The sequence below is a fragment of the Platalea leucorodia genome (genome assembly GCF_965183815.1).
Source record: "Platalea leucorodia genome assembly, contig: HAP1_HAP1_SCAFFOLD_628, whole genome shotgun sequence".
Taxonomy (NCBI): domain Eukaryota; kingdom Metazoa; phylum Chordata; class Aves; order Pelecaniformes; family Threskiornithidae; genus Platalea; species Platalea leucorodia.
In genome coordinates, this window is record NW_028121006.1 from 1 (window position 1) to 19,822 (window position 19,822).

Here is a 19,822-nt window from a genome sequence, read left to right on the forward strand (position 1 = left end):
GGGGGGATACGGGGGATATAGGGACGCGGGGGGGACGCGGGGGGGATATAGGGCGTGGGGGGATACGGGGGATATAGGGACGCGGGGGGACGCGGGGGGGATATAGGGCGTGGGGGGATACGGGGGATATAGGGACGCGGGGGGACGCGGGGGGGATATAGGGCGTGGGGGGATACGGGGGATATAGGGACGCGGGGGGACGTGGGGGGGATATAGGGCGTGGGGGGATACGGGGGATATAGGGACGCGGGGGGACGTGGGGGGGATATAGGGCGCGGGGGATACGGGGGATATAGGGACGCGGGGGGACGTGGGGGGACGCCGAGGGGATATAGGGGACGTGGGGACGTGAGGGCAGGGGGCCGGCGGGGGAGCCGGGGGCTCGGGGCCGGGGGGCACAGGGAACGTAAGGGGGGGCGGGGATGGGGGGGAGGGCACGTGGGGGACGGGGACCCGGGGGGGTCGGGGACCCGGGGGGGTCGGGGACAGGGCGGCGGGGCGGCGGGGAGGGGTCCCGCGAGGGCAGGGGCTGGGGGCCGCCGGGGCTCCGCGCTGACCCCCCCTCCCGCCCGCGGCAGGCGTCCCGGCGGTGCTGAAGGTGACGGGGCCGCCGGCGGCCGCGGCGGGGCCCCCGCTGGTGACGGTGCGCTCGGCCGGGCAGCCCGGCAAAGCCCCGGTGACGGTGACGTCCCTGCCCGCCGGCGTCCGCATGGTGGTGCCCACCCAGAGCCCCCAGGGCACGGTGAGTCGCGGCGGGGGGGACGCGGGGACGGCGGGGGGAGCCGCGGGGACGCCGGCCACCCCTCCCGTCCCCCCCAGGTGATCGGCAGCAGCCCCCAGATGAGCGGCATGGCGGCGCTGGCGGCGGCGGCCGCCGCCACCCAGAAAATCCCCCCGGCCTCGGCCCCCACGGTGCTCAGCGTCCCCGCCGGCGCCACCATCGTCAAGACGGTGGCCGTCTCGCCCGGCACCACCACGCTGCCGGCCACCGTCAAGGTGGCCTCCTCTCCCGTCATGGTAAGCCAGCGCGGCGGCGGCGGCGGCGTCACCGGGGCGGGGGTCCCCGGGGGTCCGAGCCGCCTCCCTGCCTCCCCCAGGTCAGCAACCCGGCCACCCGGATGCTGAAGACGGCGGCGGCCCAGGTGGGCACGGCGGGGGGAGCGGCCCCCGCCACCAACGCGGCCACGCGCCCCATCATCACCGTCCACAAGTCGGGGACGGTGACGGTGGCCCAGCAGGCGCAGGTGATGACCACCGTGGTGGGCGGCGTCACCAAGACCATCACCCTCGTCAAGAGCCCCATCTCCGTCCCCGGGGGCAGCGCCCTGGTGAGTGGGACCCCCCCCTCACCCCGTCCTGGGGGGCACCGAGCCCTTGGACCCCCGCGTTTGGGGGTCCTGGGGGGCACCGAGCCCTTGGACCCCCGCGTTTGGGGGTTCTGGGGGGCACTGAGCCCTTGGACCCCCGGGTTTGGGGGGTCCGGGGGTCCTGGGGGGGCACCGAGCCCTTGGACCCCCGCGTTTGGGGGTCCGGGGGGGCACCGAGCCCTTGGACCCCCGGGTTTGGGGGTTCTGGGGGTCCTGGGGGGGCACCGAGCCCTTGGACCCCCGCGTTTGGGGGTTCTGGGGGTCCGGGGGGGGCACCGAGCCCTTGGACCCCCGCGTTTGGGGGGTCTGGGGGGGGCACCGAGCCCTTGGACCCCCGGGTTTGGGGGTCCTGGGGGGCACCGAGCCCTTGGACCCCCACGTTTGGGGGTCCGGGGGGGCTCACAGCCCCTAAATACCCCACTTTTGGGGGTCCTGGGGGTCACTTGACCCCTAAACACCCCGGAGTTGGGGGTCGGGGGGGTCACTGATGCCCCCCCGCGGTCCTGGGGGGCCGCTCACCCCCTAACTAGCCCAGTTTGGGGGAGGCGGGGGTCCTGGGGGTCCCTGACCCCCCCGTGCCCCCCCAGATCTCCAACCTGGGCAAGGTGATGTCGGTGGTGCAGACCAAACCGGTGCAGACCTCGGCCGTCACCGGGCAGGCGTCCACCGGCCCCGTCACCCAGATCATCCAGGTGAGCCCCCCGCCCCCCGCCCAGCCCCCCGCCCTCGTCCCCCAGCCCCCTGCCCGTCCCCCAGCCCCCTGCCCTCATCCCTGAGCCCCCCGCCCGTCCCCCAGCCCCCCGACCCTCATCCCCGAGCCCCCCGACCCCAGCCCTCCTCCCCGACCCCCCCCCCGCCCGTCCCCGAGCCCCCTGCCCTTGTCCCTGAGCCCCCCGCCCGCCCCCCAGCCCTCGTCCCCGAGCCCCCTGCCCATCCCCGAGCCCCCCGCCCTCGTCCCCCAGCCCCCCGCCCATCCCTGAGCCCCCCAGCCCTTGTCCTCGAGCCCCCCGCCCATCCCTGAGCCCCCCAACCCTCATCCCTGAGCCCCCCAACCCTCATCCCTGAGCCCCCTGCCCGTCCCCCAGCCCCCCGCCCATCCCTGAGCCCCCCAGCCCTTGTCCCCGAGCCCCCTGCCCGTCCCTGAGCCCCCCCGACCCTCGTCCCCGAGCCCCCTGCCCGTCCCTGAGCCCCCCCGACCCTCGTCCCCGAGCCCCCTGCCCATCCCTGAGCCCCCGACCCTTGTCCCCGAGCCCCCTGCCCGTCCCCAAGCCCCCTGCCCTCGTCCCCAAGCCCCCCGCCCGTCCCCGAGTCCCCCATCCCTCGTCCCCCAGCCCCCCGCCCGTCCCTGAGCCCCCCAACCCTCATCCCTGAGCCCCCCTGCCCTCGTCCCCCAGCCCCCCGCCCGTCCCTGAGCCCCCTGCCCTTGTCCCCAAGCCCCCTGCCCATCCCTGACCCCCCCCGCCCTCGTCCCCGAGCCCCCTGCCCATCCCCGAGCCCCCCCAACCCTCATCCCCGAGCCCCCCGCCCATCCCTGACCCCCCCAGCCCTTGTCCCCAAGCCCCCTGCCCATCCCTGACCCCCCCCGCCCTCGTCCCCGAGCCCCCTGCCCATCCCCGAGCCCCCCCAACCCTCATCCCCGAGCCCCCTGCCCATCCCTGACCCCCCCCGCCCTCGTCCCCGAGCCCCCTGCCCATCCCTGACCCCCCCTGCCCAGCCCCGAGCCCCCCGCCCTCGTCCCCAGCCCCCCGCTGACTGTGCCCCCTCCCCGCCGCAGACGAAGGGCCCGCTGCCGGCGGGGACCATCCTGAAGCTGGTGACGTCGGGGGACGGGAAGCCCACCACCATCCTGACGACGACGCAGGCGGGGGCGGGGGGCGCCAAGCCCACCATCCTGGGCATCAGCAGCGTCTCCCCCAGCACCACCAAACCCGGCACCACCACCATCATCAAAACCATCCCCATGTCCGCCATCATCACCCAGTCGGGAGCCACCGGTGAGCGCCGGGGCGCCGCGGGGGCGGGCGCCGCCCCTCGTCCCGCCGTCCCTGACGCCCGTCCGTCCGTCCCTCCCTCCCTCCAGGCGTCACCAGCAGCCCCGGCATCAAGTCGCCCATCACCATCATCACCACCAAGGTCATGACGTCGGGCACCGGCACCCCCGCCAAGATCATCACCGCCGTCCCCAAGCTGGCCACCGGCCACGGCCAGCAAGGGGTGACGCAGGTGAGGGGGCGGCGCGGCCACGCACCGGCCACGCCGCGGCCCCGCGCCGGCTCCGCCGCGGCCCCGCGCCGGCCCCGCTCACCCCCCTCCCCCCGCGGCAGGTGGTCCTTAAGGGAGCCCCCGGGCAGCCGGGCACCATCCTGCGCACCGTGCCCATGGGCGGCGTCCGCCTGGTGACGCCGGTCACCGTCTCGGCCGTCAAGCCCACCGTCACCACGCTGGTGGTCAAGGGGACCACGGGTAAGCGCCGGCCTGGGCGTCGCCGCGCCGGTCGGGCGGCCGCCGGGTCCTCGGCGTCCCCTGACGCCGCCGGTCTCCCCGCAGGCGTCACCACGCTGGGGACGGTGACGGGCACGGTGTCGACCAGCCTGGCGGGGGCCGGCGGCCACAGCGCCACCGCCTCGCTGGCCACCCCCATCACCACGCTGGGCACCATCGCCACGCTCTCCAGCCAGGTCATCAACCCCGCCGCCATCACCGTCTCGGCCGCCCAGACCACCATGACGGCCGCCGGCGGGCTCGGCACCCCCACCATCACCATGCAGGTGAGCGGGGACGGGGACGCGGCCACCGCGGGCGCCCCGCGGGCCACCAGCCACCGGCGGCACGCGGGGGGGGAGCAGGCCCCCAGGGCTCGGCGTCGGCCCTGGCCCCGGTTTGGGCGTAGGTGGGGACGCGGCCGTGGGCCACCAGCGGGACCCCGCGGGCCACCACCGGGGACCCGCCGGCCACCCAGGGACGCAGCCCCGGGTGCGGGGGCGGCGCAGCCGGGGGTCCCGCGGGTTTGGGGGCGCCGGGGGGACGCGGCTGCGGGCGGGTCGGGAGCGCTGGGGACGCGGCGGGGTCCCGGTTCCCCCCGGTGACGCGCGGGGGGGTCCCGGTTCCCCCCGGTGACGCGCGGGGGGGTCCCGGTTCCCCCCGGTGACGCGCGGGGGGGTCCCGGCCCCCCGGTGACGCGCGGCGGGGCGGCAGCCCGTGTCCCAGCCCACCCAGGTGACGCTGATCACGACGCCCAGCGGGGTGGAGGCGCAGCCCGTCCACGACCTCCCCGTCTCCATCCTGGCCTCCCCCACCACCGAGCAGCCGGCGGCCGCCGGCCCCCTCCCCGATTCCGGCCAGGCCGAGGCGGGGGCCGGCACCGTCACCCTGGTCTGCTCCAACCCCCCCTGCGAGACCCACGAGACCGGCACCACCAACACCCCCACCACCAGCCTGGTGGCCAACGTGGGCGGGGGGCTGGCGGCCGCCCCCCAGCTCCAGCTGGTCTGCGAGGGGCCCGAGGCGGCGGCGCTGCCCGCCGGCGTCGTCCGCGTCTGCTCCAACCCCCCCTGCGAGACCCACGAGACCGGCACCACCAACACCCCCACCGCCGCCGGCGCCCGCCGCGGCGCCGACGCCCGGCCCGCCGCCCCCTGCCCCACCCAGCAGACGGCGGCCACCGGCACCACCATGACGCCGCGGGTTTGCCGCGAGGCCCCCGCCGGCCCCCGGCCCTGCGCCAACCCCCCCTGCGAGGCCGGCACCACCAGCACCCCCGCCGCCGCCGCCGCCGCCCGCCCCTGCCCGCCCCGGGGGCCGGCGGAGCCCCCCGCCGCCGCGTGCCAAACCCAGCAGACGGCGGCCGCCGGCACCGCCGCGCCGCTGGCCGTCGCCGGCCCCCGCGCCCACGGGGAGCGGACGGGGGAGGAAAACCAGCCGTGCCAAACCCACCGCCCGCCCGAGGCGGCGGCGGCGGCGGCGGTGCCGTGGGCGTCCTCCGGCCCGCCCGGCGAGAGCCACGGGGCCGCCGCCGCCGCGGGGACGAGACCCTGCGCCAACCCGCCCTGCGAGACGCACGAGACCGGGACGACCAACACGGCCACCGTCACCGTGGCCGCGGCGTCGCGACCCTGCGCCAACCCGCCCTGCGAGACGCACGAGACCGGGACGACCAACACGGCCACCACCACCACGGCGGCGGGGTCCCGGCCCTGCGCCAACCCCCCCTGCGAGACCCACGAGACCGGGACGACCAACACGGTGACCACCGCCACGGCGTCGAGACTGTGCTCCAACCCGCCCCGCGACACCGGGACGACCGACGCGGCCGCCGCCGCCGCCGCGCGCCCCTGCGCCAACCCCCCCTGCGAGACCCACGAGACCGGGACGACCAACACGGCCACCACCACCACGGCGGCGGGGGCGAGGCCCCGCCAGACCCACGAGACGGCGACGGCCGCCGCGGCCTCGCGCCCCTGCGCCAACCCCCCCTGCGAGACCCACGAGACGGGGACGACGGCCACGGCCACCACCGCCACGGCGGCGGGGTCCCGGCCCTGCGCCAACCCCCCCTGCGAGACCCACGAGACCGGCACGACCAACACGGCCACCACGGCCACGGCCGGGACGAGCGGGGGGCCGGAGCAGGGCTCCCCGCCCTGCGAGACCCACCAGACGACGGCCACCGGCACCACCATGACGCCGGCCGAGGGGGCCCCCCCGCCGCCCCCCGAGGGCCCCCGCAGCCCCCGGCCCCCCCGCGGCTGCTCCAACCCCCCCTGCGAGACCCACGAGACGGGGACGACCGCCACGGCCACCACCGTCACCTCCAGCATGGGCGCCAACCAAGGTGACGCCGCGCCGCCGCCGCCGCCGCCGCCCTGGGCGCGGTTTTGGGGAGGGGGTCGCGCCGCTCACCCCCCCCTTTCTCCTCGCAGAGCCGCCGCCGGCTGCCAACGGGCAGGGGGAGCCCGAGCCCCCCCCGGGCGAGGGGGCCCCCGCCCCCGGCACCCCCAGCCCCGGCCCCAGCGGCGCCGGGACCCCCCAGCCCCGGGCCGTCACCACCGTCACCCAGTCCACGCCGGCGCCGGGGCCCGCCGTCCCGGTGAGGGGGGGGCCGGGGGGATTGAGGGGCGGGGGGGGGCTTTGGGGACACGGGGGGGGCGTTAAGGGACACGGGGGGGGCTTTGGGGACACTGGGGGGGGCTTTGGGGACATGGGGGGGTCACTAAGGGCCATGGGGGGGGCATTAAGGGACATGGGGGGGCCTTTGGGGACATGGGGGGGGCTTTGGGGATACGGGGGGGTCACTAAGGGACACGGGGGGGGCATTAAGGGACATGGGGGGGGCTTTGGGGACACTGGGGGGGGCTTTGGGGCCATGGGGGGGTCACTTAGGGCCATGGGGGGGCATTAAGGGACATGGGGGGGGCTTTGGGGCCATGGGGGGGGTCACTTAGGGCCATGGGGGGGCATTAAGGGACATGGGGGGGGCTTTGGGGCCATGGGGGGGTCACTTAGCCATGGGGGGGCATTAAGGGACATGGGGGGGGCTTTGGGGACACGGGGGGGGGTTTTGGGGACATGGGGGGGCATCAAGGGCCATGGGGGGGCTTTGGGGACACTGGGGGGGGCTTTGGGGACATGGGGGGGTCACTTAGGGCCATGGGGGGGCATTAAGGGCCATGGGGGGGGCTTTGGGGACACGGGGGGGGGTTTTGGGGACATGGGGGGGCATCAAGGGCCATGGGGGGGCTTTGGGGAGATGGGGGGGGCTCTTGGGGGACACAGTGGGGGGCATTAAGGGACACGGGGGGGGCTTTGGGGACATGGGGGGGCATTTAGGGTCACGGGGGGCTTTGGGGCCGTATGGGGGGCGTTCAGGGACACGGGGGGGCTGCGGGGCCCCGGGGGGGGGCTGCGGGGCCCCCAGGCTTTGGGGCCGTGCGGGGGGGGGGGGCCCATTCCCCCCCCCCCCAACCTCCCCTCCCCCCCCAGAGCATCTCCTCGCTGACGGAGCCCCCCCCGGCGCCCCCCGAGCCCCCCGCCGCCGCCACCGGGGACGCCCCGCCGCCCCCCGAGCCCCCCGCCGCCACCCCCCCGCCGCCGCCGCCGCCCGCCCCCGCCGCCACCCCCCCGGCCCCCCCGGCGGCGGCGGCGGCCCCCGGCTCCCCCGAGCCGCTGGCGGTGGTGGTGCTGCCCCCCGGCCCCGCCGGCGGCGGGGAGGCCGAGGGGCTGGGGCTGCCCCCCGAGCTGATGGCGGAGGCGCCGCTGGGGGGCCCGGCGGGGGGCGCGGCCGCCCCGGCGCTGGTGGTGACGGGGCTGACCCCCGAGGAGCTGGCGGTGACGGCGGCGGCCGAGGCGGCGGCGCAGGCGGCGGCTAGCGAGGAGGCCCAGGCGCTGGCCATCCAGGCCGTGCTGCAGGCGGCCCAGCAGGCCGTCATGGGTGAGCCCCCGCGGGCGCGGGGGGGGCGGTGGCCGCGCGGCAGGGGCGGTGGCCACGTAGGGGTGGGAGCCGCGGTCGTGGGGGTGGTGGCCCCGTAGATCGTCGTGGTGGCCCCGTGGTCGTGGTGGTCTTGGCCCCATAGGGGTGGTGGTGGCCCCGTAGTCATGGTGGCCACATAGGGGTGGTGGTGGCCCCGTAGTCATGGTGGCCACATAGGGGTGGTGGTGGCCCCGTAGTCAGGGTGGTCTTGGTCCCAGAACAGTGCTGGCCCCATAGGGGTGGTGGTGGCCCTGTAGTCATGGTGGTGGCCCTGTAGTCATGGTGGTCTTGGCCCCATGGGGGGGGGGGTGGCCTCGTAGGGGTGGTGGTGGCCCCATGGTCATGGTGGTCTTGGCCCCGTAGTCGTGGTGGTCTTGGCCCCGTAGGGGTGATGGTGGCCACATGGGGGGGTGGTGGCCACATAGTCGGGGTGGTCTTGGTCCCAGAACGGTGGTAGCCCCATAGGGGTGGGAGCCCTGGTCCCATGGTCGTGGTGGTGGCCCTGTGGTCGTGGTGGCCTTGGCCCCACAGTCGTGGTGGCCCTGCTCCCATAGTGGTGGTGGCCCCAGTCCTATAGTGGTGGTGGCCACCGTCCCATAGCGGTGGTGGCCCCATGGTCACGATGGCCCTGCTCCCATAGTGGTGGTGGTCCCAGTCCTATAGTGGTGGTGGCCACCGTCCCGTAGCGGTGGTGGCCCCACGGTCCCGGTTGCCCTGGTCCCGTAGCGGTGGTGGCCCCACGGTCCCGGTGGCCCGCTCCCGTGCTCACGGCGGCCCCGCCGCGGCCTGGCGGCCCCCCTGACGCCGCCCCCTCCGGCAGGCGCGGCGGAGCCCCTGGAGAGCGGGAGCCCGGCGGCGGCCCCCCCGGAGCTGGGCCCGCTGGGGCCGGAGGGGCCGGAGGGGCCGGGGGCGGCCATCCCCATCGTGCTGACGCAGCAGGAGCTGGCCGCGCTGGTCCAGCAGCAGCAGCTCCAGGAGGCGGCCGCCGCCGCCGCCGCCCCGGCCCCCCAGGCCCCCGCCGCCGCCGCCCCCCGAGCCCCCACCCCGCCGGCGCCCCCCCAACCTCCCCACCGAAGCCCTGGCCCCCGCCGACAGCCTCAACGACCCGGCCGCCGACGCCAACGGGCTGGGGGAGCTGGGGCCGCCCGCCGGGCCCCCCGCCGGCCTCCTGCCCCCCGCCGCCGACGGTGAGACCGGGGACGGGACCCCCGGGGAGGGGGGGGGGGGCGGGGGGGCCCCCCAAATAACCCCCCCCCCCCCCCCAATTCTCCTCCCCCCGCAGGGCTGGCCCCCTCCAGCGCCTTCGCCGCCCCCCAGCCCGTGGTGGGCCCCAGCCCGGCCAAGCTGCAGGCGGCCACCGCCCTGGCCGAGGTGGCCAACGGCATCGAGAGCGCCCCGGTGGTGAGTGACGGGGGGGCCGGGGGGGGCCGGCGCGGGGCGGCGACGTCCCGGTGACCCCCCCCGTCCCCGTCCCCCCCCCCCCCCGCAGAAGCCGGACCCCGCGGCGCAGCCCCCCAAGGCGCTGGCCAAGAAGGAGAACCAGTGGTTCGACGTGGGCGTCATCAAGGGCACCACCATGATGGTGACGCACTACTTCCTCCCGCCCGAGGACGCTCCCTCCGCCGACGTGAGTGTCCCCAGGGCCGCCCCCGGCCCCTCGCCGGCCCCCCGGGGCCCTGCTCCCTCCCCTTGGTGGCCACCGTGGGCTTCCCGGCGTCCCCGCGGGCGTCCCGTGTCCCCACGGACGTCCCGTGTCCCTCATGGGCTTCCCGGTGTCCCCACGGGCATCCCGTGTCCCTCATGGACTTCCCGGTGTCCCCACGGACGTCCCGTGTCCCTCATGGGCTTCCCGGCGTCCCCGCGGGCGTCCCGTGTCCCCACGGACGTCTCATGTCCCTCATGGGCTTCCCGGCGTCCCCACGGGCGTCCCGTGTCCCCACGGACGTCCCGTGTCCCTCATGGGCTTCCCGGCGTCCCCACGGACGTCCTGTGTCCCCACGGACGTCCCGGGTCCCTACGGATGTCCTGTGTCCCTCATGGGCTTCCCGACTTCCCCACGGACGTCCTGTGTCCCTATGGATGTCCCGTGTCCCTCCAAACGTCCCTTATGGCCTTCCCGGTGTCCCTATGGACGTTCCGTGTCCCCATGGGCTTCCTGGTGTCCCTACGGACGTCCCGTGTCCCCATGGCCTTCCCGGTGTCCCTATGGATGTCCCATGTCCCTATGGACGTCCCGTGTCCCCATGGGCTTCCCGGTGTCCCCATGGACGTCCCATGTCCTTTAGGGGCGTTTTTACGTCCCCACGGACGTCCTGTGTCCCTACGGACGTCTCATGTCCCCACGGGCTTCCTGGTGTCCCCACGGGCGTCCTGTGTCCCTACGGACGTCCCGCATCCCTCCAAACGTCCCTACGGACGTCCCGTGTCCCCATGGGCTTCCCGGTGTCCCTACGGACGTCCCATGTCCCTATGGATGTCCCGTGTCCCCATGGGCTTCCCAGTGTCCCTACGGACGTCCCATGTCCCTATGGATGTCCCGTGTCCCTTCAAATGTCCCTTATGGCCTTCCTGACGTCCCCACGGACGTCCCGTGTCCTTTAGGGGCGTTTTTACGTCCCTATGGACGTCCCGTGTCCCCATGGGCTTCCCGGTGTCCCCATGGACGTCCTGTGTCCCTATGGACGTCCCGTGTCCCCATGGGCTTCCCGGTGTCCCCATGGACGTCCTGTGTCCCTATGGATGTCCTGTGTCCCTCCAAACGTCCCTCATGGCCTTCCCGACATCCCTATGGACGTCCCGTGTCCCCACGGACGTCTCGTGTCCTGTAGGGGCGTTTTTACGTCCCCATGGATGTCCCATGTCCCTGTGGACGTCCCGCGTTCCTCCAGACGTCCCTTATGGCCTTCCTGGTGTCCCTACGGACATCCCATGTCCCTACGGACGTCCCGTGTCCCCATGGCCTTCCTGGTGTCCCTACGGACATCCCATGTCCCTACGGACGTCCCGTGTCCCCATGGGCATCCCGGTGTCCCCACATCCCCCCGGTCTCCCTTGGGAGCAGCTCGGTGTCCCCACGGGCGTCCCACGTCCCCCCAACGTCCCTTGGGAGCATCCCGACATCCCTGTCCTCGCGTCCCCGCGTCCCCATCCCCGCGTCCCCGTCCCCGCCGCCGCGTCCCCACCGCCGCATCCCCATCCCCGTCCCCGCGTCCCCGTCCCCGCCACCGCGTCCCCGTCCCCACCGCCGCGTCCCCATCCCCGCGTCCCCGTCCCCGCCGCCGCGTCCCCATCCTCGCGTCCCCGTCCCCGCCGCCGCGTCCCCATCCCCGTCCCCGCGTCCCCGTCCCCATCCCCGCGTCCCCGCCGCCGCGTCCCCGTCCCCGCCGCCGCGTCCCCATCCCCGTCCCCGCGTCCCCGTCCCCGCCGCCGCGTCCCCGTCCTCGCGTCCCCGTCCCCGCCGCCGCGTCCCCATCCCCGCCCCCGCCGCCGCGTCCCCATCCCCGTCCCCGCGTCCCCGTCCCCATCCCCGCGTCCCCGTCCTCGCGTCCCCGTCCCCGCTGCCGCGTCCCCATCCCCGTCCCCGCGTCCCCGTCCCCGCCGCCGCGTCCCCGTCCTCGCGTCCCCGTCCCTGCCGCCGCGTCCCCGTCCTTGCGTCCCCGTCCCCGCCGCCGCGTCCCCATCCCCGCCGCCGCGTCCCCATCCCCGTCCCCGCGTCCCCGTCCCCATCCCCGCGTCCCCGCCGCCGCGTCCCCCATCCCTGCCGCCGCGTCCCCATCCCCGTCCCCGCATCCCCGTCCCCGCCGCCGCGTCCCCGTCCTCGCGTCCCCGTCCCCGCCGCCGCGTCCCCGTCCCCGCCGCCGCGTCCCCGTCCTCGCGTCCCCGTCCCCGCCGCCGCGTCCCCGTCCCCGCCGCCGCGTCCCCGTCCCCGCCGCCGCGTCCCCGTCCTCGCGTCCCCGTCCCCGCCGCCGCGTCCCCGTCCCCGCCGCCGCGTCCCCATCCCCGTCCCCGCGTCCCCGTCCTCGCGTCCCCGTCCCCGCCGCCGCGTCCCCGTCCCCGCCGCCGCCGCGTCCCCACCGCCTCCCCCGCCGCAGGAGGAGGGGACGGGGGTCCCGGACCACTCGCAGCTGCGGCGGCAGGAGCTGCAGCCGGGGACGGCCTACAAGTTCCGGGTGGCGGGGCTGAACGCCTGCGGCCGCGGGCCCTTCTCCGACCTCTCCGCCTTCAAGACCTGCCTGCCCGGCTTCCCCGGCGCCCCCTGCGCCATCAAGATCAGCAAGGTACCCGCGGCGCCACCCACGGCGCCACCCACGGCGCGACCCACGGCGCGGCGCGACCCACGGCACAGCGCGACCCACGGCGCGACCCACGGCACGGCGCGACCCACGGCGCCACCCACGGCGCGACCCACGGCGCCACCCACGGCGCCGCCCGCGCCGCCGCCGCCCCCCGCTCCCCTCGCCTTCCTGGCCCCGGCCCCAAACGTGGCCCCAAAAATGACGTCCCTGTCCCCAAAGGTGGCCCCGTCCGTGTCCCCCACCAGCACGGCCCTGGCCCCAAACGTGGCCCCAAAATTACGTGTCCCCGGCCCCAAATTTGTCCCCAAAACCAGGCGTCCCTGTCCCCAAAGGTGGCCCCATCCTTGTCCCCCGCCAGCCCGGCCTCGTCCCCAAATTGGTCCCCAAAATTACGTGTCCCCGGCCCCAAACTTGTCCCCATCCGTGTCCCCAGCCAGCACGGCCCTGTCCCCAAATTTGTCCCCAAAATGACGTCCCTGTCCCCAAAGTTGTCCCTGTCCATGTCCCCCACCAGCACGGCCTCGTCCCCAAATTGGTCCCCAAAATTACGCGTCCCCGGCCCCAAATCGGTCCCCACCCCACGCGTCCCCGTCCCCCACCACGTCCCCGACTTTGTCCCCAACCGTTGCGTCCCCGTCCCCAAACGTGTCCCCATCTTTGTCCCCCACCCCACGTCCCCCCCGTCCCCCTCTGCGCCCCCCAAGTCGCGTCCCCGTCCCCAAACGTGTCCCCATCTTTGTCCCCCCCCCCGTCCCCCTCTGCGCCCCCCAAATCGCGTCCCCGTCCCCAAACGTGTCCCCATCTTTGTCCCCACCCCACGTCCCCATTGCGTCCCCCTCTGCGCCCCCCAAGTCGCGTCTCCCCTCCCCCCCTTTGTCCCCAGCCCCACATCCCCGTCCCCCCCCCGTCCCCCTCTGCGCCCCCCAAGTCGCGTCCCCGTCCCCAAACGTGTCCCCATCTTTGTCCCCCACCCCCGTCCCCCTCTGCGCCCCCCAAGTCGCGTCTCCCCTCCCCCCCTTTGTCCCCCCCCCCGTCGCCCCCTCCCATGGCCTCTCTCCCGCAGAGCCCGGACGGGGCGCACCCTGACCTGGGAGCCCCCCTCCGTCACCTCGGGCGCATCGTCGAGTACTCGGTCTACCTGGCCATCCAGGGGGCCGGCGGGGGGCCGGGGGCCACCGAGCCCAAGGGGCCGCCGGCCCAGCTGGCCTTCATGCGGGTCTACTGCGGGCCCAGCCCCTCCTGCCTGGTGCAGTCGGGCAGCCTCTCCACCGCCCACATCGACTACACCACCAAGCCCGCCATCATCTTCCGCATCGCCGCCCGCAACGAGAAGGGCTACGGCCCCGCCACCCAGGTCCGGTGGCTGCAAGGTGAGAGCCGGGGGGCTGCCCCACACCTGGGGGGCCGGGCGCGGGGGGGCTCCGGGGGCGGCGGGGACCGCCGCCGCGGCTGCGGGTGTCCGGGAGGAGAAGGGCTACGGCCACGCCGTGCGGGGCCGGGGGGCTGCCCCACACCTGGGGGGCTGCCCCACACTTGGGGGCTGCCCCACACCTGGGGGGCCGGGCGCGGGGGGCTCCGGGGCGGCGGGACCGCCGCCGCGGCTGCGGGTGTCCGGGAGGAGAAGGCTACGGCCACGCCGTGAGAGCCGGGGGGCTGCCCCACACCTGGGGGGCTGCCCCACACTCGGGGGGCCGGGCGCGGGGGGGCTCCGGGGGCGGCGGGACCGCCACCGCGGCTGCGGGTGTCCGGGAGGAGAAGGGCTACGGCCACGCCGTGAGAGCTGGGGGGCTGCCCCACACCTGGGGGCTGCCCCACACTTGGGGGGCTGCCCCACACCTGGGGGGCCGGGCGCGGGGGGGCTCCGGGGGCGGCGGGACCGCCACCGCGGGTGCGGGTGTCCGGGAGGAGAAGGGCTACGGCCACGCCGTGAGAGCCGGGGGCTGCCCCACACCTGGGGGGCTGCCCCACACTCGGGGGGCTGCCCCACACCTGGGGGGCCGGGCTCCAGGGATGGCGGGACCGCCACCAGCTGCGGGGAGAAGGGCTACGGCCACGCCGTGCGGGGCGGGTGGGGGGATGTGGGGCTGCCCCACACCTGGGGGTCCCCGTGGGCTGCCCCACGGCTGGGGGTCCCCGTGGGGCTCCCCCCCGCGCCACCCTGGGGAGATGGGGACCCCCGGCTCCGGGGCTGCGGCTCTTCTCCATGGGTCGGGGGGCTGCGAGGGGCCCCGGGGGGCTGCCCCAGATGTCGGGGTGCCCCGAGGCCGTGGGGCGGGAGGCCCGGGCCCCTCACGTGCCCGCCCGTCCGTCCGTCCGTCCCCCCAGAGTCCAGCAAGGACGGATCCGTGGCCAAACCCGCCAGCAAGCGGCCGCTCTCGTCCCCCGACCTGTGAGTGGGGCCGTGGGGCTGGGCTGGGGGTCAGGGGAGAGCTGGGGGGCTGGGGGGGCTATGGGGGGGCTGTGGGGCTGGGGGTCAGGGGAGAGCTGGGGGGCTGGGGGGGCTATGGGGGGGCCGTGGGGCTGGGCTGGGGGTCAGGGGAGAGCTGGGGGGCTGGGGGGGCTATGGGGGGGCTGTGGGGCTGGGGGTCAGGGGAGAGCTGGGGGCTGGGGGGGCTATGGGGGGGGCTGTGGGGCTGGGGGTCAGGGGAGAGCTGGGGGGCTGGGGGGGCTATGGGGGGGCTGGGGGGCTGGGCTGGGGGTCAGGGGAGAGCTGGGGGGCTGGGGGGGCTATGGGGGGGCCGTGGGGGCTGGGCTGGGGGTCAGGGGAGAGCTGGGGGGCTGGGGGGGCTATGGGGGGGCTGTGGGGCTGGGCTGGGGGTCAGGGCAGCCCCGTGGGGCTGGGTTGGGGGGCTGGGGGGGGGTCAAGGGGAGGTTAGGGGGCTGGGGGGGGGCTATGGGGGGCTCTGTGGGGCTGGGTTGGGGGGCTGGGGGGGAGGTTGGGGGGCTATGGGGGGCTCTGTGGGGCTGGGTTGGGGGGTCAGGGCAGCCCCGTGGGGCTGGGGGGGGGGCTGGGGGGGGTCTGTGGGGCTGGGGGGGGGCTATGGGGGCTCTGTGGGGCTGCGGGGGGGGCTCCGTGGGGCAGCCCCACATCTCCCCCCTCCCCCCCCCACAGGAAATCCGCTCCAAAGAAGCCCAAGGCCGACGGGCAGTGAGGGCCCCGCCCCCACCCGCGCCCCGCCCCCACCCGCGCCCCCTCCCCCCCCCCCCGCGGGGGGGTCCGGACGCCGCCGGGGGTGGGGGTGGGGGGAGGGGCGGGGGGGGGGGGGGCACCCACCACTTTTTTTTACCTGTTGCAGTTGCTGGAATGAAGTTTTGTACGCGCTGCCCCTCCCCCCGCGGGGCCCCCCCTGTACAGAGCCGGGGGGCGGCCGTGGGGCAGCCGTGGGGCGGCCGTGGGGGCGGCCGTGGGGCGGCCCCCAGTGTATTATAGTGTATGGGGGGCCCCCCCGCCCCCCCGTGCTGTCCGTATCTGTCGTTTTTGTGCTATTTTGAACGATTAAAAGACATTTTTTTGGAGTAAAAGGGGGAGTTTCGGGGGGGGGGGGGAGGGGCTCCCGGCCCCTCTGCGCCCCCCCACTTGTGGGGCTGGGGCCGGGGGGGGGCGGTGGGGCCCCCACTTGTGGGGCTGGGGGGGGGCGGTGGGGCAGGAGGACCCGGGGGAGTCCGGGGGGGCGTGGCCGGCGGAGGGGCGTGGCCGGGACAGTGGGCGTGGCCGGGGCAGTGGGCGTGGCCGGGACAGTGGGCGTGGCCGGCAGGGTGGGGCAGGCGCGCGGGGTCTCGTGACAGGGCAGCGGTCGCGGCGTCGCGGTGGGTCCGGGGCTGGGGAGCCCCGCTGTGGGGCGGGGGGTGCCCCATGGCGGGGCTGTGGGGCGGGGGGCGCCCCATGGCGGGGCTGTGGGGCTGGGGGTGCCCCATGGTGGGGCTGTGGGGCGGGGGGCGCCCCATGGCGGGGCTGTGGGGCGGGGGACCCCCGCTGTGGGGCTGTGGGGCGGGGGGTGCCCCATGGCGGGGCTGTGGGGCGGGGGACCCCTGCTGTGGGGCTGTGGGGCTGGGGACCCCCATGGCGGGGCTGTGGGGCTGGGGACCCCCGCTGTGGGGCTGTGGGGCGGGGGGGTGCCCCATGGCGGGGCTGTGGGGCGGGGGACCCCCGCTGTGGGGCTGTGGGGCGGGGGGTGCCCCATGGCGGGGCTGTGGGGCGGGGGACCCCCCGCTGTGGGGCTGTGGGGCGGGGGGGTGCCCCATGGCGGGGCTGTGGGGCGGGGGACCCCCGCTGTGGGGCTGTGGGGCGGGGGGTGCCCCATGGCGGGGCTGTGGGGCGGGGGACCCCCGCTGTGGGGCTGTGGGGCGGGGGGTGCCCCATGGCGGGGCTGTGGGGACCCTAATGGGGGATTTGTGGGGCTGAGGGGCCCCATGGTGGGGCTGGGGGGCCGTGGGGCTGAGGGGGCCGTGGGGCTGGGGGGGCCGTGGGGCTGAGGGGGCCGTGGGGCTGGGGGGCCGTGGGGCTGGGGGGCCGTGGGGCTGGGGGTCCGTGGGGCTGAGGGGGCCGTGGGGCTGGGGGTCCGTGGGGCTGAGGGGCCGTGGGGCTGAGGGGGCCGTGGGGCTGGGGGTCCGTGGGGCTGGGGGGGCCGTGGGGCTGAGGGGCCGTGGGGCTGGGGGGGCCGTGGGGCTGAGGGGGCCGTGGGGCTGGGGGTCCGTGGGGCTGAGGGGCCGTGGGGCTGAGGGGCCGTGGGGCGCCCCACAGCGCGGTGCCCCCGTCCGCGGCCATGGAGGAGCCGATGGAGGCGGCGCTGCGGGAGTGGCGGGAGCGGATCGCGGCCGAGCTGGACGCCACCATCGCCTTCTGGGAGCGCCACTCCCACGACCCCCAGCACGGGTGGGCCGGGCCCCCAACCCCCGCCCCACGGCCCGGGTCTGGGCCCCCCAACCCCCGCCCCACGGCCCGGGTCTGGGCCCCCCAACCCTGCCCCACGGCCCGGGTCTGGGCCCCCCAACCCCCGCCCCACGGCCTGACCCCGGTCTGGGCCCCCCAACCCCCGCCCCACGGCCCGGGTCTGGGCCCCCCAGCCCCCGCCCCACGGCCCGGGCCCCCCAGCCCCACTGCGTGACCCCCGCGCCCGTCCCCCCGGCAGCGGCTTCTTCTCCTGCCTGAGCCGCGACGGCACCGTCTACGACGAGACCAAGTACGTCTGGATGCAGGGCCGGCAGGTGAGCGCCGTGGGGCGGGCGCCGTGGGGCGGGAGCTGTGGGGCAGGAGGTGTGGGGCGGGAGGTGTGGGACAGGTGGCGTGGGGCGGGCGCCATGGGGTGGGCGGCGTGGGGCAGGAGGTGTGGGGCAGGAGGTGGGAGGTGTGGGGCGGGAGGCGTGGGACAGGCGGCGTGGGGCGGGCGCCATGGGGTGGGCGGCGTGGGGCAGGAGGTGTGGGGCAGGAGGCGGGAGGTGTGGGGCGGGAGGCGTGGGGCGGGAGGTGGGAGGTGTGGGGCGGGTGGTGTGGGGCAGGAGGCGTGGGACGGGTGGCGTGGGGCGGGCGGTGTGGGGTGGGAGGCAGGAGGTGTGGGGCGGGAGGTGTGGGGCGGGCGCCGTGGGGCAGGTGGCGTGGGGCGGGCGCCGTGGGGCAGGAGGTGTGGGGCGGGAGGTGTGGGGCGGGCGCCGTGGGTCCCTCCGTGCCCCCTTCCTCGCCCCCGCAGGTGTGGGTCTACTCCCGCCTCTACCGCACGGTTCCCCGCTTCCGACGCCCCGAGCTGCTGGAGGCGGCTCGCGCCGGTGAGTGTGACGATGTGGGGCGGCGATGTGGGGCGGCGATGCGGGGCGGTGATGCGGGGCGGCGATGTGGGGCGGTGATGTGGGGCGGTGATGCGGGGCGGCGATGTGGGGCGGTGATGCGGGGCGGCGATGTGGGGCGGCGATGTGGGGCGGCGATGTGGGGCGGTGATGTGGGGCGGCGGGGGCGATGCGGGGCGGTGATGCGGGGCGGTGATGTGGGGCGGTGATGTGGGGCGGCGATGCGGGGCGGCGATGCGGGGCGGCGGGGGCGATGTGGGGCGGTGATGCGGGGCGGCGATGTGGGGCGGCGATGTGGGGCGGCGATGTGGGGCGGTGATGTGGGGCGGCGGGGGCGATGCGGGGCGGTGATGCGGGGCGGTGATGTGGGGCGGCGATGCGGGGGCGGCGATGCAGGGCGGCGGGGGCGATGCGGGGCGGCGATGCGGGGCGGCGATGCGGGGCGGCGATGTGGGGCGGCGATGCGGGGCGGCGATGCGGGGCGGCGATGCGGGGCGGCGATGCGGGGCGGTGATGTGGGGCGGCGATGTGGGGCGGCGATGCGGGGCGGCGATGCGGGGCGGCGGGGGGCGATGCGGGGCGGCGGGGGCGATGTGGGGCGGTGATGTGGGGCGGCGATGCGGGGCGGCGATGCGGGGCGGCGATGCGGGGCGGCGATGTGGGGCGGCGATGCGGGGCGGCGATGCGGGGCGGTGATGTGGGGCGGTGATGTGGGGCGGTGATGCGGGGCGGCGATGCGGGGCGCCCCCCAAGCGCCGCTGAGCCCCGCTGCCCGCAGGGGGGGAGTTCCTGCTGCGCTGCGCCCCGCTGCGCCCCGGCTCCCCCCGCGTCGCCTTCGCCCTGACGCGGGACGGGCGCCCGGCGCGGGTGCAGCGCAGCGTCTTCAGCGAGGCCTTCTGCGCCCTGGGGCTGGACGAGCTGGGGCGCGCGGCCGGGGAGCCCCGCTACCGGGTGAGCCCCGACCCACGGCGGGAGCCCCGACCCACGGGGGGGAGCCCCGACCCACGGCGGGAGCCCCGACCCACGGGGGGAGCCCTGCCCCACGGGGGGAGCCCCGACCCACGGGGGGAGCCCTGCCCCACGGGGGGAGCCCCCGACCCACGGCGGGAGCCCCCGACCCACAGGGGGAGCCCCGACCCACGGGGGGAGCCCCGACCCACGGGGGGAGCCCTGCCCCACGGGGGGAGCCCCCGACCCACAGCGGGAGCCCCCGACCCACGGGGGGAGCCCCGACCCACGGCGGGAGCCCCCGACCCACGGCGGGAGCCCCGACCCACGGCGCGGAGCCCCCGACCCACGGCGGGAGCCCCCGACCCACGGGGGGAGCCCTGCCCCATGGGGGGGAGCCCCGACCCACGGCGGGAGCCCCGACCCACGGCGGGAGCCCCCGACCCACGGCAGGAGCCCTGCCCCATGGGGGGAGCCCTGCCCCATGGGGGGACCCCCTGCCCCATGGAAGGGACTCCCCTGCCCCATGGAGGGGACCCCCGCCCCACAGCAGGGACCCTCTGCCCCACGGTGGGGGTCTCTGCCCCATGGAGGGGACCCCCAGCCCCATGGAGGGGACCCCCAGCCCCACAGTAGGGACCCCCAGCCCCATCTTGGGGACCCCTGCCCCACCGTGGGGACCCCCTGGCCCCCACAGAGGGACCCCAGCCCCACGGAGGGACCCCAGCCCCCCGGTGCCCCCCGGTGCCCCCAGCCCCACAGAGGGACCCCAGCCCCACAGAGGGACCCCAGCCCCCCGGTGCCCCCCCGGTGCCCCCCCGCGCCCCTAGGACGCCCCTCTCCCCGCAGGCGGCGGCGCGGGCCTGGGCGCTGGCGGTGGGGGGCTGGGCGCGGGGGGCCCCCCAGGAGCTGGGGCGGCCGCCGCTGCCCGGGGCCCCCCCCCAGCAGGCGCTGGCCGTGCCCATGGT

The 19,822-nt window shown here is 77.2% G+C and overlaps 2 protein-coding genes across 2 annotated transcripts; both read left to right on the forward strand.

Annotated features, from left to right (window-relative positions):
• Positions 1–578: 578 nt before the first annotated feature.
• Positions 579–15,627, forward strand: HCFC1 (host cell factor C1; the record flags this gene model as incomplete). Its single annotated transcript, XM_082339250.1, is given in 21 exon segments — positions 579–742; positions 820–1,017; positions 1,098–1,328; positions 1,955–2,059; positions 3,142–3,361; positions 3,448–3,590; positions 3,692–3,830; positions 3,915–4,135; positions 4,563–6,198; positions 6,287–6,453; positions 7,347–7,794; positions 8,654–8,843; positions 8,845–9,020; positions 9,116–9,234; positions 9,323–9,460; positions 11,925–12,110; positions 13,192–13,209; positions 13,211–13,241; positions 13,244–13,498; positions 14,454–14,517; positions 15,241–15,627. Coding segments are annotated over 21 exon segments (4,889 nt in total), but the record flags the coding sequence as incomplete, so codon positions are not given.
• A 1,220-nt stretch (positions 15,628–16,847) lies between these two features.
• On the forward strand, positions 16,848–19,817 carry RENBP (renin binding protein; the record flags this gene model as incomplete). Its single annotated transcript, XM_082339249.1, has 5 exons — positions 16,848–17,001; positions 17,258–17,333; positions 17,813–17,888; positions 18,685–18,857; positions 19,704–19,817. Coding segments are annotated over exons 1-5 (549 nt in total), but the record flags the coding sequence as incomplete, so codon positions are not given.
• Positions 19,818–19,822: the final 5 nt, after the last annotated feature.